Source organism: Phocoena sinus, chromosome 11 (assembly GCF_008692025.1).
Source record: "Phocoena sinus isolate mPhoSin1 chromosome 11, mPhoSin1.pri, whole genome shotgun sequence".
Taxonomy (NCBI): domain Eukaryota; kingdom Metazoa; phylum Chordata; class Mammalia; order Artiodactyla; family Phocoenidae; genus Phocoena; species Phocoena sinus.
This window is the reverse complement of record NC_045773.1, coordinates 39482871-39504248: the sequence shown is the minus strand read 5'-3', so window position 1 is coordinate 39504248 and position 21378 is coordinate 39482871. Positions and strand designations below refer to the sequence as shown.

At 59.8% G+C, this 21378-nt stretch overlaps 1 protein-coding gene across 3 annotated transcripts in view; it reads right to left on the bottom strand.

Moving 5' to 3' along the window:
- LOC116761860 (cadherin EGF LAG seven-pass G-type receptor 3) overlaps window positions 1-19432 on the bottom strand; it is a 39185-nt gene extending 19753 nt beyond the window's left edge. For 2 of the 3 annotated variants that reach the window (XM_032648214.1, XM_032648215.1), the window contains exons 1-28: window positions 15458-19432; window positions 13250-13900; window positions 12596-12821; window positions 12254-12369; window positions 11825-11913; window positions 11560-11717; window positions 10848-11011; window positions 10469-10594; window positions 10209-10378; window positions 9598-9783; window positions 8925-9041; window positions 8370-8541; window positions 8075-8216; window positions 7856-7976; window positions 7355-7538; window positions 6943-7044; window positions 5510-5604; window positions 5082-5291; window positions 4653-4848; window positions 4231-4386; window positions 3733-3907; window positions 2971-3138; window positions 2619-2745; window positions 2325-2531; window positions 1944-2118; window positions 1599-1711; window positions 749-828; window positions 90-213 (exon numbers count right to left, since the gene is read on the bottom strand). In XM_032648214.1, coding sequence (XP_032504105.1) covers window positions 90-213; window positions 749-828; window positions 1599-1711; window positions 1944-2118; window positions 2325-2531; window positions 2619-2745; window positions 2971-3138; window positions 3733-3907; window positions 4231-4386; window positions 4653-4848; window positions 5082-5291; window positions 5510-5604; window positions 6943-7044; window positions 7355-7538; window positions 7856-7976; window positions 8075-8216; window positions 8370-8541; window positions 8925-9041; window positions 9598-9783; window positions 10209-10378; window positions 10469-10594; window positions 10848-11011; window positions 11560-11717; window positions 11825-11913; window positions 12254-12369; window positions 12596-12821; window positions 13250-13900; window positions 15458-19199 — 8292 coding nt within the window. In that variant the 5' untranslated portion in view covers window positions 19200-19432. The remainder of the gene's footprint in view (window positions 1-89; window positions 214-748; window positions 829-1598; window positions 1712-1943; window positions 2119-2324; window positions 2532-2618; window positions 2746-2970; window positions 3139-3732; window positions 3908-4230; window positions 4387-4652; window positions 4849-5081; window positions 5292-5509; window positions 5605-6942; window positions 7045-7354; window positions 7539-7855; window positions 7977-8074; window positions 8217-8369; window positions 8542-8924; window positions 9042-9597; window positions 9784-10208; window positions 10379-10468; window positions 10595-10847; window positions 11012-11559; window positions 11718-11824; window positions 11914-12253; window positions 12370-12595; window positions 12822-13249; window positions 13901-15457) is intronic. The other variant, XM_032648221.1, reaches the window with a different exon arrangement.
- Between the last annotated feature and the right edge of the window lie 1946 nt (window positions 19433-21378).

Genomic DNA, 21378 nt, shown 5'->3' with positions numbered 1-21378 from the left:
GAGTCAGCTCTAGGCCTGGGGTCAGGCCCTGGGCCCCACCCTACTGAAGCCCCATCTGGTCCAGGGTGAGGGAGGGGTGCCAGAGTTACCTGGATCCCACAGAGTCCAGCGTGGAGGTAGTGGAAGGCCAGGATGCTGTGGTTGACCGCCAGGAGGCCAAAGAGCCAGGAGGCACTGACCAGTAGAAGGAGCAGAAATGAGCTGCGAAGGGTCCTGCCGTGGGAACGTGAAAGGACACAGGACATGTGAGGGTCACGCAGGGCTCACACGGGAGACATGGGAGAACACGCAGGGTCACGAAGAGGATACCCAGGGGACATGGAGGGAAAGAAACTCACACAGAAACATGGAGGTCTCAGGAGGGCACTAGGGGAGTCCGGAAATCACAGAAAGAACCAGGAGAGTACTCAGGGAACCATGAGGGGACACGGGGAAAGCAGACTGAAAGCGGGGGGTGGGGCATAAGAGAAGCATGGAAAGTAGGTGGAAATGCACGGGGCAAAGGGCAAAGTGAGCCACCAGGCCTTGGGAGATACTGGAGAGACAGCAGGGCACAGACAGACCTGTGGGGCCAGAGTAAGGCAAGGGTGCCAGAGAGGGACTGCAGGCCAGGGCAGATGTGACTTCATCCCCCTACCCAGAATCTGGAGCCCAGCCTGCAACAGGGATGCTCTGGGAACCCCCAAACCCCACCCAGGAGAGGGCTGCCATTCTAAGATCCCCCACTTCCTCCAGCCAGCCAACTCACAACGCAGAGGTCTTCTTGGCCTCCCTCTGTCCAGAGGAGCAGGATGTTCGGGCAGCGAGGAGAAACATCGTCCCATTCATCTGGACCCGCGGCCAGACATGTGGAACAGGGGCAGGGCAGAGAGAGACAGAGATAGTGAGAGAGACAGGGACAGAGAGACACTAAGACTCAGAGAGAGAGGCAGAACCAGTGAGAAACATACGCAGACACACACACACACACACACACACACACAAAATACATAGATCAAAAACAAAGAGAAACAGAAGAGGGGGACTTCCCTGGTGGCGCAGTGGTTAAGACTCTGTGCTCCCAATGCAGGGGGTCTGGGTTCGATCCTTGATCAGGGAACTAGATCCCACATGCATGCCGCAACTAAGAGTTAGCACGCCACAACTAAGGAGCCGGAGAGCCACAACAAAGGAGCCTGCAAGCTGCAACTAAGGAGCCCATGTGCCACAACTAAAGGAGCCAGCGAGCTGCAACCAAGGAGCCCGCCTGCTGCAACTAAACCCAGTGTAACCAAATAAACAAATATATTAGAAAAAAAGAGAGAGAGAAACAGAGGAGCTTAGAATCATAGAAAAAGTCAGAGATAGGGAACCAGAGAGGGACTGAAAGATGGAGGTGGAGAGAGAGACAGATGTGGGGAGAGGAAGCCAAGTCTCTGACCCCACACCTCCCACCTCCATGCCAGTTGGGCAGGAACAGAAATGGAGGCTAAGCCCAGGAAGCCTGCAGACTGCCACCTGGCACCCTTCAGCTGATACCACCACACCTGCTGCAGGGCCGCCTCTCGCGACCCCCCACCAAGGGGAGTGCAAGGTGGCACTGAGTGGAGGGCACTCACCATGATGACAAGGACGACAGGGCCTGCAAAACTCCAGATGAGGGGCTCGTGGATCGAGATCCAGCAGAAGTCAGGGTTCCCGTAGCCCTCAGGATCCAGGCCGACAGCCAGGCCTGTTGGGGAGAAGAGATAGGATAGAGGGGATGTATTCTAGAGCTGCTGACTCTCTCACGTATGGGGAGAAGCTGGGGTGGGGGCAGAGCAGCCTCCTCCCTGAGCAAATGGCAAGGGAGATTGAGGTTGGGGTCATGATCAGGATTGGGGGCAGGGGCAGGGGTCAGGCCATGTGATAGATGGAGGTCAGGGGTCACAGGCCTGGTTGAGGCCAGTGAGCAGGGCCCTCACCCAGCAGCACAGCAGGGACGCCCCAGCCCAGGGCGTGGTAGAAGCGCATGGCGCCACGGTCCACATTGCGCGGCTCGACCTGCATGCGGTAGAGGTGCAGCCCCTGCACAAGGAGCCACGCGAAGGTGCTGAGGAAGAAGTAGTGCAGGAGGATGGCAACCGCAGTGCACAGCAGCTGAAGGCAGGGTTGGGGGGCGTCAGGACCTTTCCTGCCGCGCCCCACCTCTGACCCCTAAACCAGTGCACCTTACCCCAGGATCCTGCCCCAAACCCTGGCCCCAACCTGAGCACCCCTGATCTCTGACCCTGAACTCTGGCCCCAGGCCTTCCTGGGCCAGGTGAGGTCATCAGGACACAGGTCCCCTGGCCCTGACCCTGCACCTGGTTTTGGGTCCTGTGGATCCCCAGCAGGAAGAGGAGCTCTGCCACTCCCAGGGCAGCAGCCACATTGGCATGGATCCCATGCATGTTGGACTTGAGGCTGCGCAGGCTCAGCAAGACGGCTGCAGTCAGCAGCAGCGCGGCCACAGACACTGCTATGACCACATGGGTGAACACAGCCAGCAGCTCCAAGTCACCCTCCAGCCGCTGTGGGGACAGGAATGGTCACTGGGGTATTGGGCACTCCTGCCCTTTGACCCTCCCACTTCCTCAGGACTCTGAACACAGCCCCACCTCACGGGGAGAGGCATCCATGAGGACTCCGAAGGTGCCCGTCCGGCTGCAGCGACACCGTGCGTGGGACCCGTTCCTGTGCACCAGCTCACAATCCCGTGCTGTCCACATGCCGTGCTGGTCCGCCCTGTGGCCACAAGGCAGTCAGACCTACCATCCCCTCTGGGGAGTGCCCCATCGCCAGGCAGGGGTTTGTGAGAGGCAGTGGGAGGGGCCGAGGGTGCCTGGAGTTGGGGAGCAGCATTCCTCATGGGTCTGGGTGCACAGGGGCATTGGTGGGGGCCCCAGGGGCAGGCTTGGCCTCCCAGGGGCTACCAGGGGGACCAAGGGTTTCCAGAGTGGAGGTCCTCACGGGCCAGGCGGGTCCCACTGCACGCAGATGGCCTTGCTGCGATTCGCTGTCTGTAGCAGGCGGAACTCCAGGCTGATCGGGGACTCTAGGACACCCCTTAGGAAGTTGCGTCCATGGAACACAGCCACACTGACCACCGGGGAGTTCATAACAGGGTTCTGGGGAAGCCTGAGGAGACAGCCCACCTGGGCTTGGGCACCGCTGATCTCCCCAGGCTCTGGCTGCCCACCTCACTGTCTTCATGTCACTTGCCATGGCCCACCCAGAGTCTGAGATGCCCTAGAGTGGATGCTGTTTCTGAGAACCCTTTTAGCCTCTGTTGGGCTGCTTCAAGACCAGGAGTCCATGGCCTGGTTCTGCAGAAATGCAGCTGAGAGGCTTCAGACCCACTGCCCACACTGGAGTCTGAAGCCCAAGCAGCTACAGACTTTGCCTCTCAGTGCCCGCCCTTCCACCCCCAGCTGACCTCCTTCAGTCAGCCAGTTTTTGCCTATCTCCATCTTTGCCTGTCTGTCTGGCTCCTGTATCCTTTATGTGCCTGGCCCCAGCTGTGGCTCTGTGTCTATCTCTTCATTTGCACAACTGCCCAGGACATGATTCACATGGAGCCCAGCATGGACAAGGCTCCCAGAGTCATGGGCAGGAGCCTCTCTGTATGATTGTGAACCTGCTCATTTGTCCACCAAAAAAGGGGGTGCTAGGCTGGGGAGAAGCTTGCGGGAAGCCCAAGGGTGAGGAGCCTGGGAGTAACTCTACTCATACCTGGCACCCCGGCGCTCGGCCTGGAACTGGGCAGGGAGCAGCCCCCCTAAGGTGCGGTAAACCAGGAGGATGACGATGGAGATCCCAGGCTCAGGCTCGGGCTCTGGGGGGGCCGGCGGGGGGGCCACACTGGAGGGGGTAGAGTTCTCCATGCTGCTGCCACTTGTGGACAGAGCTGCCAGAGGAGGGGGAGGAGTCACTGTCAGTGACCCCTGACCCCAAGCACCCACAAACGCAGCTCTGAACCCAACCCAGCATCAAACATGGGAATCTCTTCCCTTTGCAGGTCCAGAACCAGGGTGGGTGCAGAGAGCAGAAGCCCATGAAGGAAACATGGGTCCCCCCAGCGCTGGATCCTGACTATCAAGGCCTAGGCAAGGTCACCTGCGGTGAGGGGGAGGGTCTGGCAAGGGGAGAATTGACAGTAGGGCGACATGGCATCTGGCTTGGAGGGCAAGGAACCAGGATCTGGCCCATGGGTCACCCCAGGGCTCTTACCTTCAGGTGGGGACAGCCGTGGTGCCTGGGAAGGGAGCAGCACGTGTGTGTGAGGATCCCAGGCATCCTGGCCCCGGAAAAGGTTGCTGTGGTAACGAGGGTAGCGACGGGTCCCCCGGCTGGGACTGGGGTGCTCCATGCGGTCAATGCTGAGCACTGCCCGGGAGGAAGAGGGGTAAGACCCATCAAGGATCTCCTCCCTGTGCTGAGGGTCCCACTCCCTCCTCCTCCCATCCTGTACCCAAGTTCCACAACCCATAGCCTCCTTGCTACCAGCGCAGAGCCTGTCCCTGCAAAGCGCTGAAGGTGGTAGCACAGCCTCCTGCCACTAATGTTGACATCAATAGCCCCCAGCCCCTCAGACCTCCAGGTCCTTGCCCTTTCACGGCCCCCTGCCCCGCCCCACCCTACCCTCCACATACTGATGTTGGGTGTCACCAGCCCCACGGGATTCAGGTACGTGAGTTCCATATTCTTCGCGAGCGTGGCTGCGTACTCCTCCAGGTGCTGCACCAGCCCGGCGCTGCCTGGGGAACCCCCAGGGGCCCGCTGCCCCAGCGCTGCCCACAAGTCCCCAGTCTCTGGAGCAAGCAGTGCAGAGCCGGCCCACAGCAGATTCTGGGAGGAGGGAGGTGAAAGTGGGCCCAGCCAGGTGAGGATGTGTGAGGGGACAGGGCATGCCTGAGGGGTCTGGCCAGGTGCTCAGAGAGGTCCCAGTAGGGTATGGCTCTGGAGGGGACAAGGGGAGAGAGAGAGAATCCAGGGCCTTCACTTCCCTGGGGTCGGGAGGGGTCTGAGCAGAGGGGCAGGGGTCAGGGCCAGGGGATCGGGAGCCCAAGGTGTAGCCCCACCTCATTGAAGTGGGCGTCTTGTGTGGCTGTCAGCCCGAAGCCCTGCTGGTGACTCTCAAAGGCCAACAGGTGGGCCAGCAGGCGGGCAGTGACTCGGACATCTTGGCTGAAGTAGTGGTCAGTGTGGCCAGTCACCTCCCGTAGCCTCTGAGCCAGCTTCTTAGCCTCCACTGTATCCAGGACCGTCTTGTTCAGCTCTAGGCCATCCAGCTGCCAGGACAAAGATGGGGATGGTCGCTCTGTGGTCACTTAGGCCTTTCTCAAAAGCCTCACAAGAAGAAGAGTTTGGATTAAAGGGCAACTGGGAAAAGCCCAGGAGGTCAAGGGCTGGGGCATGATGTCTGGAGCCCAGCACAGGCCTAGGGAGACAGGCCAGGGCCAGAGCCAGGGCTGGTCTTGAGTGCAGGGCAAGGTCTGGGCAGTCTCACCAGCAGATTGAGTTCTCGAAAGGCAGGGGAGGTACAGTTGAAGAGGTCAGGCTCCAGCCAACCCTGGTCCTCGTCGCATAGCCGCACGGCAGCTCCTGAAGGCAGTTGACCCCTTGTCAGGCCTAGGGCCTGGACACCTTCATTGAGGAGGTGACCATAGCACCCTCCCCTACCCCAGGGGGAGCTCTGAAGCAGAGACCAGGTAGTAGGCATCCACGGCTGGACCCCTGGATAGAAAAGCCCCAGCCCCCAGCCCAGATGGGCCCCAGGCGCTTGTCAGTCAATTCCTGAGGGGTCTGTGGACCATTTCGAACCACCATGACATAAAGAAGAACACAAGGGCAGGACTGTGTGTGTGCATGTGCACCCAGACACACACACACAGGCCAGGACAGCTTCACAGACATGTGGCCCAGGGCAAGAACATAAAAACCAATGCTCACACCTGCACACGAGTAGATGTGTGGCCCAGGACAAACACACAGATACACAGTGCACCCCCAGGAGAATTTTGTGACCAAAATGAGGTGGGGGTGAAAGTTCTCACACAAATTTTAACTGCCCCAGTGGTGACTTTGCTGCCAACTCTCCCTTATCTGTGAGATTGGAATTAGAGTTGAATGAGAATTGACCTGGGCCTTAAGAGAGCTTGTAGCCACCAGCAAGAGGCCCCCTGACTTAAACACAGAACCCCCTCCCCAAAAGACAGACAGATGCGTGCACAGGCACAGAAAGACACGCACAAGAGCATGCACACGCAGACAGTCTCTGTCCAGCCACTGCAGAGACCTCAAGCAGCGGGAAGGGTTCTGTGAGGACCTCAGGCAACAGAGAGGAGTCTGTGGGGTCCTCAAACAGAGGGCAGGGGTCTTTCAGGACCTCAGGTAGTAGGGAGAGGCCTGCAGGAACCTCAGGAACTGAGAAGGGGTCTACAAGGACCTTAGGAAGTGTGTGTGTGGGGAGGGGGTGTCCTCAGGCAGTGGGGAGTGGTCTCTGAGGACTTTAGGCATCAGAGAAGGGCCCCCAGGGTCCTCAGACAGTAGGAAGGGGCCTCCAGGGGCTTCAAGAAGCTGGGAGTAGCTTTTAGAGACCTCAGGCAGTGGGGAGGGGTCTGCAGGGACTTCAGGCAGCAAAAGGGATCTGCAAAAGCTCTGGCAGTGGGAGGGGGCAGCGCACCTGAGCAAACACGTACCCCTTACCTGCACCCCGCAATCCTGCCCAGAAGCCAAGAGAAACAGATGGAGGCTCAATGAGGATGTGGGGAGGAACCCAGAGCCCCTGAGAGGTAGGGAGGGGCCCACATCGACCCCTACCCCACTCCCACCTCTTTGTAGGAACAAGGCCAACCAACTCAGGAAAAGAGGTGGCTCCAGCAAGCCAGAGGTCAGGCCTACCCCGACCCTCAGCTATTTGCCTGTCCCCCAGGTACTCACCCAGAGCCCCCCGAGGACAGGGCACTGAGGCCAAGACACCAAACTTGGTCTGAGGCCACCACACACCAGATCTCAGGGACTTGGGGCAGGCGTCATAGAGCACTAGGGAGGAAGGAGGCACTGAGCCAGGCAGCCAGGGGCTGGAGCAAGGGACAGCTACATCCACTGCCCCCCACCTACCCCAGGCCCACTGCCTACCACTCTGCTGCTGGCCTCATGGGAGCTGGCCCATCAGATTCTGTGACAGGTCCTCAAAATACTTGGGGCAAATGTGGGAGTGCCTGGGTGTCAGTGGTCTCCCTCAGAGAAGCCTCGCGGAGCCCCTACCCAAGAAGCCAAGCATGCCATGGGACTTGGTGACAGCGTGCCAGAGCCAGCCCTCTATATGTGGAGCTGGGTGGAGCCTGCTCACCCCGGCAGCCGCTGGCTGTCACCTCTGCAAAAGGACTGTCACAGCTGTTGCACTGGCGGCCAAGGGCTCCTGGGCGACAGGGGCACTGCCCGCTGTGGGGGGCGCATGAACGTGAGGTGGAGCCCACAGGGTAGCAGTCACATGGGAGGCATGAGTCGCTGCCCCGCGGTCGGTAATGGAATTCCTGTTTGAGAATGGGTCAGGGGCCTGAGGTCAGAGGTCAGGGCTTAAGGTAGGGGTCTCAGGTCAGGGCTTGGGGAATGAGTGGAATCAAGGGCAAAGGGTCAGGAGAACAGTGCTCACAGGCCAGAAGGAAGACTGGCCTCAAATGAAACATAAGAGAGGGGTTAGATGTCAAGGACAAGAGATGGCAGTTAGGTCATGGCATAGGGGTAAGAGGTCAGGGGCTGAATCAGGTGGCAGAGGTCAGCAAGCTGGATAAGAATCACAAAACATGTCTACAGAAGAGTTAAAAGGTCAGGGGACAGGGGACAGGCGCACCTTGCAGTGACACTGCCCATTTGTCTTGTTGCAGTTGGGGTCAAAGCCCTTATGAACGTCGCAGTTGCAGGGACCACACGTTGGGCTCCCCCACCAGCCCCGTGGGCACTGTTGGTCCATCCTGGGGTGGAGAGCCACGTGAGACGCCTCCACCACATCTCAGTGACCCTCCCTAACTCCCACCAGCTCTTTCCATCATCTCAGCCCCCAGCCCCTTACCTGTGCTCACAGTGGTGCCCAAAATAGCCACCTACACAGTCGCAGGTATAGCCATGGGGGGCCCCAGGGAGGTGCCGGCATGACCCCTGATTCTGACAGGGGTTCAAGAGGCAGGCGTCCACACAGCCCGGGCCATAGTAACCTGCAGGTTGGGTCAGGGAGCTCAGGACACTGGCCACAGAGCATGGGAGGAAGCAGGCACCTGTCCTTCTCAGTCCCTGCCTCCTCCAGGCTCTCCAGGTCCCCCAATCTTCACCACGAACCCCAAATCACCCTGCCCCCACCCAGGCCCCACCTGGCCAGCAGGTACAGGAAAAGGTCTGCCAGAGGTCTCGGCAGTCAGCATGGGGTGGGCAGGGCCCAGATGCACAGGCGTTGGTCACGACACAGCCAGGTTCCACGTTCACTCGGTGGCTCGGGGGAAGCAGGGCTGGGGAGCCCGAAGGCGTGGAGCCAAGCCATACTCCCTATGGACACAGCCAGCAAGGGGTGAGACCCATGGCAAAGCACCTTAGCCCCAAGTCCAGCAGAGCCAGCCACCTGGTCTGATGACCCCTGACATGCAATTTCCCTACAAACCCTAGACCCTGACCCAATGGTCCCAGTTCTGTGGCCCCATGGGACCCCTAATCATGTGTCCCTGACACAGGCCTCTAATGACCCTTGATAATCTAAGCTAGACTCTCACCTCCAACAGCACAGAGAGGCTTGATCTGTCTCTGATGGCTCTGGGTCACCACTACCCCTATGCCAACCCCGATGTGAATGCAGCATTTCAGGTCCCAAGGCACCTCTGATCTCTGACCACTCACCCTACTGCCCCATATCATGTTCGCATGCTGACGCTCACCTGAATACAGCCAACCAGACCCTTAGAAGCCTCCTCTTCACTGCTGGGAGGCAGGCCTCCCACATGGAGTCGCTTTACCTTCAGGCCCTGCAGCTCACTCCCCACCGCCAAGGTGTCCTGGAGGAAGAGGACAGTCAGCACTAGGGGTGTGGGGGGGGACCTGATGGGCCCCTGCCCTACCCCAGTGTCAGTTTTGGCTTTATCCTAGGCCTTATCCTGCACCACCATGCTCTGTCCCTCTGGCCCAGAGGACTGGTCTGGAAATGAAATGCTCCCGAGTATGGAGGACCTGCTGGAGCATGGGGGACGGCTGACAGGAAGTTTTCAGTCCAGAGCTGGGCCCAGACTGGCCCTTCTCTCCTGGACCCAGAATAGACCCTAAAATTCCATGACTTTGAGCTGGGAAGATCAGGAGACCAGAAAAGGTTTCCAGAAGTTTGGCAAAGTGCTAGCTGCAGAGGTACCCCAAGAGTAGGTCAGAAATCTGCGTAGCCTCCCTGACATGAGGAGGGTGTAGCAGAGTGGGCTCAGAGCGAGGACATGAGGAGGGGGACTCGGGGGAGAATATCAGACTATGTGCAGTGGAGGGAAGTGAGAGGACTAGAGGTGGGGTCAAATGAGGTGGGTCTAGTCGGAGGCTGAGAATGGACCACCCCAGGGTTAGAGGTCAGACCTGGAAGAGGCTAAAGTCCAATGAGACCATGAGGACATGGTGGCCCCGCCGGCCACCTGGCTCCTCCTGCAACTCCAGCCGCAGATCATGCCATCGGCCATCACTGACAGTCACCTGGTCCAGGAGGAGGTGGGCAGCACGGCCCGAGCCCCTGGTCACTGTCACAGACAGCAACCCCCGATCCAGCTGTGGGTAGAGAGGCACAGCCCTGGGGTCAGAGCCCCAAGTTTGGCTGGGGCTAGGAGTATCAGGAGGTGAGATCTGAGGGCTCAGAGGTCAGTACAGCAGGGACAAGGCTATATTTGGCAAATAGGGCACTGTGCCCAGGGACACTATGCAGCAGAGAGTGACGTTAGGGGGCAGAGGTCAGGACGAGGGGTCATGGATTAGTGCAGGTGGCACAAGAGAGCTATGCTGGTATGCTGCACCTGCAGAGGATATGATAGTGGGGAAGAGGGTCAAGGGCCTGGGTCCAGAGCAGGGTCAAGTATAGTCAGTATACCTGGCAGAGAAGTATGCTGTGTGACCAGGCCTGAAACCACAGGAATGGTGCTGGTGCCTTAGAGATTGAGAGCTGAGGGTCTAGGGAGGGGTCAGGAGGACAGACACACCTGACAGAGGAGTGTGCTATGTGGCCCAGCTTGGACTTGCATCAGGACCCCCTGCTTCGCCCGTGTCCGAAATGCCAGCCCCAGGTACCACGGCACAGATACAGCCATGTCATTTCCAAAGTCCCAGCTCAGTGTGCCGTTGCCACGGAAATGGTGGGGATGGGCCATAGCTGGTGGGATAAAAGGAGGAGGGTCACAGGCCTCACCTCAAGAACAGAATTTACCCTGCAGGCTCCTCCTGCCCCAGGCTGCCCACTCACTGAGCCGACAGTCTTTGCCACCGAAGCCCACAGGGCAGTCACAGCTGAAGCCACCCCAGCGCTCTGAGCAGAAGCCGCTGTTCTTGCAGGGGCCTGAGTCACAAAAGTGCAGCTTGGCCTGGCAGCCTGGGAGAGGAAGGTACATAGAGGAGGTAAGAACACAAGGTGGTGGGGGGCGCAAAACACAGAGGTCTGGGGGGCTGAAAGTGGCCATGATCTTAGCCCCATGTTCTCTCGGGGGGTAGAATTGGTAGGACTCAGGTCCTAAAGGCTAGGCTACAGCATTCTGCTTGCCAGGAAAGGAGACAAGGAGGAGGTCAGATTTTGAGTTAATCCACATAGCTTTCCACCCTTTCCCTATGATGAGGACATGGCCTACCTGCCATGGTGCCGTTGTTTGCGACAAAGGATGCCATGTCCACTCGACGGCCATCAATATGCAGGTCCCGCATGCAGCCAACAAAGTCCTTGTGGGACACGGGGAAGTTCTCGGGAAGGTTGGGGACACCCCCCAGGAGCAGAGGGCCTGTCAGGTCCAGGGACCTGGGGGTCAGAGGTCCAGGTCATTGGTGGGACTGGGGCCAGGGTAGGTTTGCTCCTGGTGAGGGGCATAGGAAATGGAGGGGGTAGGACTCAGAGGGTATGGTGATTGAGCAGGGAGGGTAAGATCAGGCTGAGGAAGGAACTGGAGACTTACTTCAGTTGTGGGGGTGCAAAGGAGAGTTTATGATGGGCAGATGGTCTGGGGAAAGGTGGAAGAGGCTGGGGTTGAGGATGAGGATGAAAAAGGGAGGCATTTGGGTGGCTGGGGGAGGGGATGGGGTCAGGTGGGCTGTGGGGCATTAGAGAGAGTGGAACCTTTGGGGGAGTGGAACCTTTGGGGGAGTGGGTGCCTGGGACTGTGTGGGAGTGGGCAGTCTGGGCAGAACACAGAGAGGGAGGTTAAGGTGAGATGGGGTTTCAGCATCCTAGTGGGGAGAGGGAAATACAGTGGTTTGGGGAAGGATGGGGAGTTTGGTAGGCAGTATTGGAAGGCTTGGAGTGGGCTTTGGCAGGCAGAAGGCTTGAGGATCAGGGGCTGGGGGCCTCACTTCTTGGAGCTTGTTTGTGTGCCAGCAGCCGCGCATGAGTAGTTGCCAATCTCAGCACCAAACTGCAGAGCCACAGCCATGTCGCAGTCATCCACGCTCAGCACAGCCACCTTGTCCTTGGAGGGGCCCTGAGCACCCCCCAGGGCATCTGTCCGGGGCTAGAGACCCAGGCACACCACTCAACAGGACCCCCAGGGTGACCCCTGAGGGGCAGAACCTGGCATCCCAGCTCCCCCCATACTCCCATGCCAAGGGTGGTGCCCACCTTGTTGTAGTATCTCAGATGCACTGTGTGCCACTGCCCGTCATTCAGGCCCCCTGGAACTGTGGGGCTGACCACTGTGTTGGACTCACCTGTGGGGTGGATGTGTGTGGAGGCTTGTCTGGAGCTGCTAAGTCCCCCTCCTCCTCCCGCCCAGTCGTGCAGGCACTGCTACTCCCAGGGTGACCCTGGATGCATCAGATAACTCTCCCCACTGGTGGCCACACTGGCTGGACCAGAGTGCCTTTGGACAGGTAGGAGAAGCACACACTTGGTGGAGAGATGGGCTTTCCCATAGGGAAAGTGGTCCTCACTGTTGTCTGTTGGGCGTGGAGGTGTGTGTTCGGGTGTGCCCGTGGGGCTTGCACCCGTCATCCATCTCACCCATACATGCACCCACTCGCGCCCATACTAGTCCGCGGAAGCACCCACCGGTGGAATATGTGAGTCTCACTTGCCCAGCCACGAGCTCCAGGGCCAGGAAGTCATGCTTCTCGTTCAGGCGCCCGTTGTAGAAGAGCAGCCCACTGGGCTGCACTGTGGCGAACCTGGGGGGGTGGGGCGCGTCACAAGCCGGACCCCTCCTCACACCCACCATCCCTGTGACAAGAAGGTTTGAGGGAGCTCACCCAGGCTAGGGTGAGAGAGGAAGTGGTGAGAGAGGGAGGGGAGGGGGCGGTGTCCTATGGGACGCCAGGGTGGGGCCGTCAGGAATCTGGGTCTTGAAGGTAATGGGGACCGCGTGCAGGCGCGCAGATGCGGGCGGGCACCTACGAGAGGGACAGCGTGAGGTGGAAGCGCTGCCGCAGGCCGCGGAACATGACGAAAGAACTGGGCGGGAAGGAGCGAGCCGCCACTTCGCAGCGCGGACCCTCGAAGGCGCCGCCCGCCGGGCACTGGCAGCGAAAGCCGCCGTCGGGCCCGTTGGCGCAGGTGCCCCCGTTGCGGCAGACGCCGGGCACGCAGCGTCCGGCCTCCGTGTCTAGCTCGCAGTCTTCGCCTAGGGGTCAAGCCGCAGTCAGAGGCGGTCAAGACCGCGCCCGCCAAAGCGCCAGCGGGCCCCGCCCCTCCAAAGGCCACGCGCTCCAGGCGAGCGCCAAGACCTCTGAAAAGTCCAGCTCCCTCAAGTGGGCAGCCCCTAGTTATACCTGACCCCACCCTCCCTCCCCGCCTGGCTGCGACCACGCCCCTCCCATGGTCCCGCCCTGTCCACTACCGCGGACCTCAGGGCCCCGCCTCTGCCCAGGGCCACGCCTCCTTCGCTACCTCGGCCCCACCAAAGCCTATTTCTTCGCGGCCTTAGGCTCCCTCTGGGCCAGCTTCTACCGCTTCTGGACTAACGGCGCCCAAATCGACCCCGGTTGGCTCAAGAGTGATGCCCAATCCTCACTTGCACTGCAGGTTCACCCAGCCCCGCGCCCTGCTCACCTGTGAAGCGCGGGCGGCAGACGCAGGTGTAGCCGCCCTCGCGCCGCGCGCAGGCGCCGCCATTGCGGCAAGGGTTGGAGTAGCAGAGATCGAGCTCCGTCTCGCAGAAGTCTCCCGTAAAGCCTGGGGGGCAGCGGCAGCGCAGGCCTGCGATGGGCTGGATGGGTCTGAAGAGCGTGGAGGCGGAGGCCAGGAAGGGCGCAGAGGAGTCAAAGCGCAGCACGGACACACATTTCATGTAGTTCTCACAGGGCTCGCGCAGGCATACGTTGTCGTCGAAGGGCAACACGTCCAGGAGAGAGCGGGCGGCAAGTGCGGCTCGGCGCACGTACAGCTGCTCCTGCAGCTCCTCGGAGCTGAACCAGGGACCTGCAGATCCAGCCCCGGCCCCGCGTGGCGCCAGCGCTGAGAAGCTCACGTTGAGCACGGTGCCCCCCACGTCTGTGTCGTTCTGGATGTTGAAGATGAAGACGTCCTCGGCGGGTGTGGCAAGTACTGCGGCCACGCCTTCCACGAAGTGGCCTAGTAGTGGCGAAAGGAAGCGTTCCTGCCACATGTTCTCAAGGCGCACCGTCAGGCTGTTGGCCAGCAACTCCTCCGTGATGATGATCACGCGCAGCACACACTGTGCCGTCACACTATGTAGCCCATCTGCAGGCGGAAGTGGGGGAAGTGGTCAGTCTGGGGTCAGCGGCTGCTCCTCCCTGGGATATAAGAGGGCTGGGGCCAGTGACTGCTCAGTTCCCCAGCACCTCTGTGTTAGCAGGCTGACCATGCCAGGACACAAGGAGGTCTGAAGCTTGTGATCACCAACTCTCTCAGCATCAAGGTGTCAACAAGTTGCTGCTTCCTCTTGCCTCCCTCCAACACAGGGAAGGGCCTGAGCCAGGGATCAACCAACCCCCCCCTCTGCCCCAACAGTGCTCATGGGTCAGCAAGTCATTCCTCCAAAAGCATACAGGAAGGTCCCTAAGTGATCAGTAACCCACCCTTCCCCAAGTTATAATGGTCAGCAGGCCAATCAGGACAGAAAGAGGAACCAAGGCCACTGACCACCGACTTTCCTTCCCCTCATCCCCCAGCATGGCAGAACCAGCAAAACATGCCCTCCAAAAATATCCCTCTAGGTCAGGGATCACCCATCCCCTATCTCTGGTCAGTCAACTGCTTTCCCAAGGCACTAGAAGGGTCCCTAACCCTGTGACCACTCAACCTCATCCCCCAGAACCCTGGGTCAGCAAGCTCCCTCTCTCCAGGAGGGCCTTGGACTCTGGCCTCCTCCTCAGCATCCTTGAATCAGCAAGCCGCCCATCACCCCAGACCTGGGTCCTGCGATTTCAGTGCCCACCCCCAGAAATGAGCATGAGGTGCTTATATGCCTTGTCTCCAGACCCTAGTACACACTGGGTGGCCAACAGCGATGGTTGTCCAGTGAATTGAGGGATGAATGTGCCTTCGTTGGCAGTGCCAGGAGTCCATGCTCCAGAATTGGGGAATAAGCACTGGTAAAGTCTCTCCCAACCCCTTCAGCCTCCAGTATTCAGGACTGCAAGAGCTTCTCCTGCCTGCGCTCTCCTATAAGGGAACAGTTTGTGAAGGCCTGGGGACATGGCTGCAGAAAAGAGGCAGGTGGACCTCTGGACATTTCCCCAAAGGACAGGGCCTTAGTCAGCCCCTTCAATAGCAGCCAGGTCTGCTCTCTGCCTGAGGCTGCCAGAGTAAACTGCTGTTCCCAATCACTAAACTACTGGCCTCCCTCTCCTCCACAGATGGGCTGAGGGTCATACCAGACCCAAAGTAACCCTTCATCTGAACAGGGATGTGGTGTGGGCTGACTGGTCTATGCTGGCTTTTCCTGGGACCTCCAGAGCATTACCCCAGGACCTCTAGCCTTTCAGAGGGAGGGGAGCTATCCCTAGATTAACAAGCAAACAGTTCTTTACAGTCAGCAGACAGTTCTTTACAGTCTTTATGGGGTCTGCTAATGCCCTAGAATCTTTGGGGTTCTGTGGAGACTGCCCAAGACCCTAAACAGAGACTATATGACCCTAACCTGTGAGGCAGATCCTGTGGGGTGCAGGAACCCAGAGCTTAAGGGATTCTTGGAAGGCTTGAAAAATCCCTCGTTGGTTTGAAGTGCCTTGTGGGGCCCCTGAGGACCTGACAGGCTGAGGTCACTGGCTCACTTGATTAACCCCCGCCCCTCACCTGTGACAGTCACCAACATGGAGGCCACCAGTGGGCGGTTGTTGTCTAGCTTGCGGCTGAGTCGAAGCTCCCCGCTGGTCTGGTTGACCACCAGCAGCTGTAGCTCATTGCCCCGCTCAAAGGAGTAGAAGAGGTGGTCAGAGACATCAGGATCGTAAGCAGGGATGCGCCCAATGATGCCTGAGGGGAAAGTGTCTGAGTGGTTGGATACATAGTTGTTGAAGAGGATCTGGAAGTTGTTGAGCACAGGGCTGTTGTCATTCTGGTCAACCAGGCGGACGTGCACAGTGGCCCGACTGACCAGAGGGGCTGAGGTGGCCTGCACAACAATCACATATTCTTGGCGAGCTTCATAGTCCAGGTCAATGAGTGCTGTCAACTCTCCAGAGAAGATATCCATTTGGAACAGCTCAGGGATGTTCCCCTCCACAATCTGGTACATTATATGAGCATTGGGGCCTTCATCAGGGTCCACTGCAGTGATCTGGGCTACCACCGAGCCCACAATGCTGTTCTCCTTCACTCGCACCTCAAACTCCTCAGCTGGGAAGACTGGTGCATTGTCATTAACATCCTGCACCGTCACCTGGATGCTGACTGGAGTCCGAAGAGGGGGCACACCTCGGTCCACTGCGTAAGCAGTCAGTTCATACACTGGTACCGCCTCCCGATCTAGCCGCCTCACTGTGCGGACAATGCCAGAGGTGGGCTCAATGGTAAAATCTCCATCCCCATCTTCCCCATTCTGGAAAGTGTACTGGACCCGGCCATTGGCATGAGCATCCCGGTCAGTGGCTGAGATCTGCAGGATACTGGTGAAAGGTGGGGCATCCTCAGAAACCAGCCCTCTGTAGTGGGAGGCCACAAACTGTGGAGGGTTATCATTCACATCATTGACCATCACCTCCACATAAGTAGTGTCTGCCTTCTGTGGGATGCCATTGTCCCGAGCTGTAATAGCCAGTGTGTAGGTCATCTGGTCCTCATAGTCCAGTGAGGCCTGCAGTGTAATGGCCCCTGAGTCTGCATCAATGCGGAACTGGGGCAGGTTGTCCTCCAGGAGATAAGTGATACGAGCATTCTCACCCACGTCATCGTCAGAGGCACTGATGACCACCACGGTGCTACCCACTGGCCGATCCTCATTCACACTCACTGAGTAGTGGGCACTTTGAAAGACAGGCCGGTGAGTGTTGGCATCTGTAATGTTGATGTGCACATAGCAGTGATCATGAAGGGCACGGTCAGATGCAGTTAGCACCAACTTGAAGTAGCGTTCCTGCTTGTAGTCCAGTGGCAGAGCCAGTGTCACCAGACCTACACCACCCTGGGAGCTGATGGCAAAGCGATTCCGAGTGTTGCCTCCTGTGATCTGGTAGCTGATGGCACTGTTGGCATCACGATCTACAGCAGTCACACTCACCACACTGGTGCCCACGGTCGCATCCTCATTCAGTCGTAGGTGGTACTCCTTCATAGTGAACTCAGGGCGATTGTCATTAACATCCAGCACAGTCACTGTGACGCTGGCTGAAGCTGAGAGTGGGGGTGAGCCATGGTCTCGGGCCTCCACACCAAAGAAGTAATGCTCCACAGACTCACGGTCCAGGGGACCACTCACAGAGACCCAGCCAGTGGCACTGTTTATCACAAAGGGTGTATCAGATGCCACACCAGTTAGGGAATACTCCAATCTGGCATTCTCTCCATGGTCTGCATCCACTGCCTGAATGTGGATGACTGAGTGGCCCAGGGGCGCGTTTTCCAGAACAGAGACCTGGAAGGGCGTGCTGACAAAGATAGGAGTATGGTCATTGACGTCGACCACCTGGATGCTGGCCAGGCCTGTGTTGTTGGACAGTGGTGGGCGGCCTGCATCCTGAGCCCGGATGCGCAAGGCATACTCTCGCTCTGCCTCAAAGTCCAGAGGTGCCACCACCTGGATCTCGCCCGTGAGGCTGTCGATGGCAAAGTGGCCGCGGCTGTTGCCACTGATGATGTTGTAGTGCACCAGTCCGTTGGCGTCCTTGTCCCTGTCGGTAGCCGAGACGCGTAGCACCACCGTATGGGGGCGCACATCCTCGCGCACCTGCGCCACGTAGCGTTTCTCGCTAAACTGGGGCGCATTGTCGTTCTCGTCCAGCACGGTTATGTGCACACGTACAGTGGCAGAGCGCGGCCCGGGCTCTTGTCCCTGGTCGCTGGCCTCCACCACCAGCTCGTAACTTTCCATGTGCTCTCGGTCCACGCGACCGCTGGTGCTGATGAGCCCTGAGCGCGGATCAATTTCGAAAGCGGCAGAGGCGGCGGCGCGCTCAGCTGGCGGCCCCACAAAGCGGTAACGCAGGTTGGCGTTGGGGGGCGCGTCACCGTCTGTGGCACGCAACTGCAGGATGGGGTAGCCCTCCTCCACGTTCTCGCGAAGCGTCTCCCGGTATTGCGCCTGCTCAAATACCGGCGCGTGGTCGTTGCGGTCGGCCACTGTCACGGCCACCATGGTGGTGGCCGAGAGGCGCGGCGAGCCATGATCCTGAGCCGTCACGCGCAGGTAGTGGCGATCCATGCTCTCGCGGTCCAGGGCAGCCTCTGTGCGAATAAGGCCGCTCTGCGGGTCGATGCTGAACAGTTCCAGAGAGCGGCTGTTCATGAGCGCAGCCAGCGAGTAGACTAGGCGTCCGGCCTCGCCGATGTCCGGATCCTGCGCCACTACACGTAGCACCGCGGTCCCCGCCACCTCATTCTCGGGCACCAGTGCCTGGTAGTTGTACTGCGGAAACTGTGGGTGGCGGTTCGCGGCGCGACGGGGGCGGGCCCGGCTCGCTGGGGGTATTCTCCAGGCTCCATGCTCGGTCGGGCCCCCAGCGGGGCGCGGCCTCGGGCGCTGAGGGAGGAAGCGGCGGCGGAAGAGGACGCGGGAGCGCATGCGCTCGGGCGTTGGCTCGGGAGCTGTCCGGGACTCTCGCAGTGCTGAAACAGATGCGGAAGCTGTCCTCTCCTTGCGAGGTGCTGAATCCAGCCCGGGGCCGGATCCCACGGCCCCGGGAGGGCGGTCCGGCCGGGGCCCTGTCCTCCTCGCTTGGGATGTCGCGGTTCTCTCGCTCTGACCCCTGCGCCCCGGCGCCCACAACTCCCCGCAGCAGCGCGTGGTTCCCACTTTTTTGGGGGCGCCTGTCCCAGTATTCCTTTGGGAGAACACCGGCTGGGAACCACGGGGCCGAATCCGAAGGTCCGAAGGGAAGGGAGAGCTGTTCTCTGGGCCCGGGACCCCTGGGCAAAGGCGTTCTGGCGACAGACTATCTCTTTGCAACGGCCCTGTCCGCCCGCAAGAGGAGACCTCTGGACGCCAGCATAACAGAGACCCTGGTCCTTGTCCTGTCTCCTGCCCGCGGCTGCCAAATGTCTTGACTCCATATTCCGCTCCCAACCCCGGCTGCTCAGGGGGCCCTCGACCGCTTTGGTCGCTTTGCCTTCCCCCTCGGAGCCCCACGAAGACAGGTTCCCTGACTTCCAGGTCAGGCTTTCCATCCTCTCGGACCCTGGGCGACTCGGGACAAAGAGCTAAGGCTCCGCCGCCGATCCGCGCCCCTGGCCCCGTAGCAGCAGCTACCCCCGGGTCCCAACCTTGGCCCCCGCCGACCCCCAGCTCCTCCCGGCTAGGAGGGAACAAAGAGAGGAGGAGAAGGAGCAGGAGTAGCGGGGTGGTCGGCCCCCTGAGACCCCACCACGGCTGCCGCCTCGCCATCACCCCCTACTTCCCCACACGGCCTCCACTGTCCTCCGCCTGGATCCAGGCCTTGGGCCCGCCTCGCTGCTCGGGCCCCCACCCGGGGCCCTGCCGCCGCCCTGGTCCCCCGCCTCTAGGCCTGTCGCTCCGCGCCGCCGCCACCCTCTGGGCACCATCTACTCCGCGGCCAGAGTCCCTTTGGGGAGCGGCCCCGGCTTTTGCCGCCCCCACCACAGCATCCCCGACGCTGCTGCCGCCTCCCGCCGCTCCAACATGGCTCCCGGCCGCTGCGATGGTTCGTTCCACCTCCGCCCCGAAGCCCCAAATCCGATGGTACAGGCTATCGCGCATGGCAGCTCTGGATAGCGAAGTTACTGCCGCCATCTTTATTGAGGGCGGAGCATAAGTGCTAACCGCGGTCCTGAACCGGGCTTGGTGCTTCACTGCCCCTGGTTCCACCCTTTTCGTGGCCACCGCCCTCACCAGCATCCCTCCCACTAGGGCGCTGTCTCAGCTCCGTCTTCCAGATTTCTGCTTGCGGATCTCCCTTCCTGAGCACTAGTTTCGAACCCTGTCCCGGATTTTGGTCTGAAAATTTGGTGCCCATGATGTGCAGAGAAAGCGTTCTCATGACTCTTGGGCGGGAACACCATGTGGAATCCTGGGGTCGGAGGGGACGATGGCTGGACGGGGCCTGGGGTGCCAGCAGGCCAAACAACAGCCTTAACTGTTCGATCAAAACTTCGCTTTGTTTGTTTTTTGTTTTTGCTTTTTCGGCTGCGCTGGCTGCGGGATCTTAGTTCCCCGACCAGGGATCGAACTCGTGCCCCCTGCAGTGGAAGCGCGGAGTACTAACCACTGGACCACCAGGGAGGTCCCAATCAGCGAGTTTTAACTCATGAAACATGTCGCCACCATCTGTTTGTTTGGAGGGCCCCAACGGAGCAAACTTCCCTGCCTTGCTGGCTGCCAGCAGTCTTCCGGGTTGGGGGCTCTTCCACTGGAAGCTACACTCCCGCCTCCAGACCGTGGGTCTCTGGAGTGCTCTGGAACGCCACGTGGAACCCGGCATTGCTGCACGGCGGCGGCCCGGCCTCCTAGGGTCCCCGCCCCTCGCCCGCTAAGACTGCGTCCCTTAACCCCTTGTAGGGACTAACGGAATCTCAGTTTTGCCCGCGCTATGCTACTCGGCGCAAGTCGACCCAGGCTAGCCAATGGGCAGACGCCGCGGAACAGACGTCACAGAGGACGGGCGGGGGCGGGGGAGTGGTGAACGAGGAGCGTTCCAATCAGAAAGCCACTGTTTCTATTGGCACAACGGGTGGCTCCGCCCCCACGGCAGACTCATTGTCTGGGGGAGGAGGCTCCTCCGGTTCCAGAATAGCCCGGAGAGACAATCCAGGCGGTGCTCTACGGGCCAGCCTGCAAAGGCAGCAGCGACAGTGGGCTGCAGCGTCACAAGCAGAGGACGCAGGCGTCCCTGGACCGAGGAGGGGTTTAGGGCTGGGACACGGAACGTTCCAAGGGGTGCGGTTTCTGCTTGGAACCAGCGGAGATCCCCCGGCTAAGGCCCCTGGCCCGCCCCAAACGGTACCTATGACATCACCACCAACCAATCAAATGGCGCATTCCTAGCCGCCCCCCACCCCGACTTCTTCGCTTCCAGGAGGCGGGGTTCCCGTGGGTTCCTCCTTCAAGCGCCTCAAGTGACTATGGAGAGCGGGTGGGTGGGCTCCAGTGGTGCCCTCTAGTTTCTCCGTAATTGAGGACCACCTAAGGTCAGATCCGGATGTACGGTCTGGGTTCCTTTGGGCGTGAGAATGAAGCAGCTGCAGAGGCGCCGAAGGCGGAACTCGGTTGGATGGGGGCTCAGTCGGCGTAGGGCCTGGAGGAGGGAAGCCAAAGACATGGTTCTGATCGCACACCCACCCTCCGGGTCCACAGTCTAGCGAATGGAGGGCAGAAAACTTTAACGAAGGAGGGAGACAGGTGGAACGCTAGGGAGAGGGATGCTGGGGTCCTAGAAGAGGCACCTGAGCCAATGTAGTGATCTGGGAAAGCTATCTGCAGAAGATGCCCGTGCAGAGCTCTGAATAACCAAGAGATGGAGGAGCCACCCTAGGTCATGGAGGCTGTGTGGACAAATGTGCTGACGCTTAAAGGGACCATGGCCAAAGGAAGTTACGCCCTGCTCTCT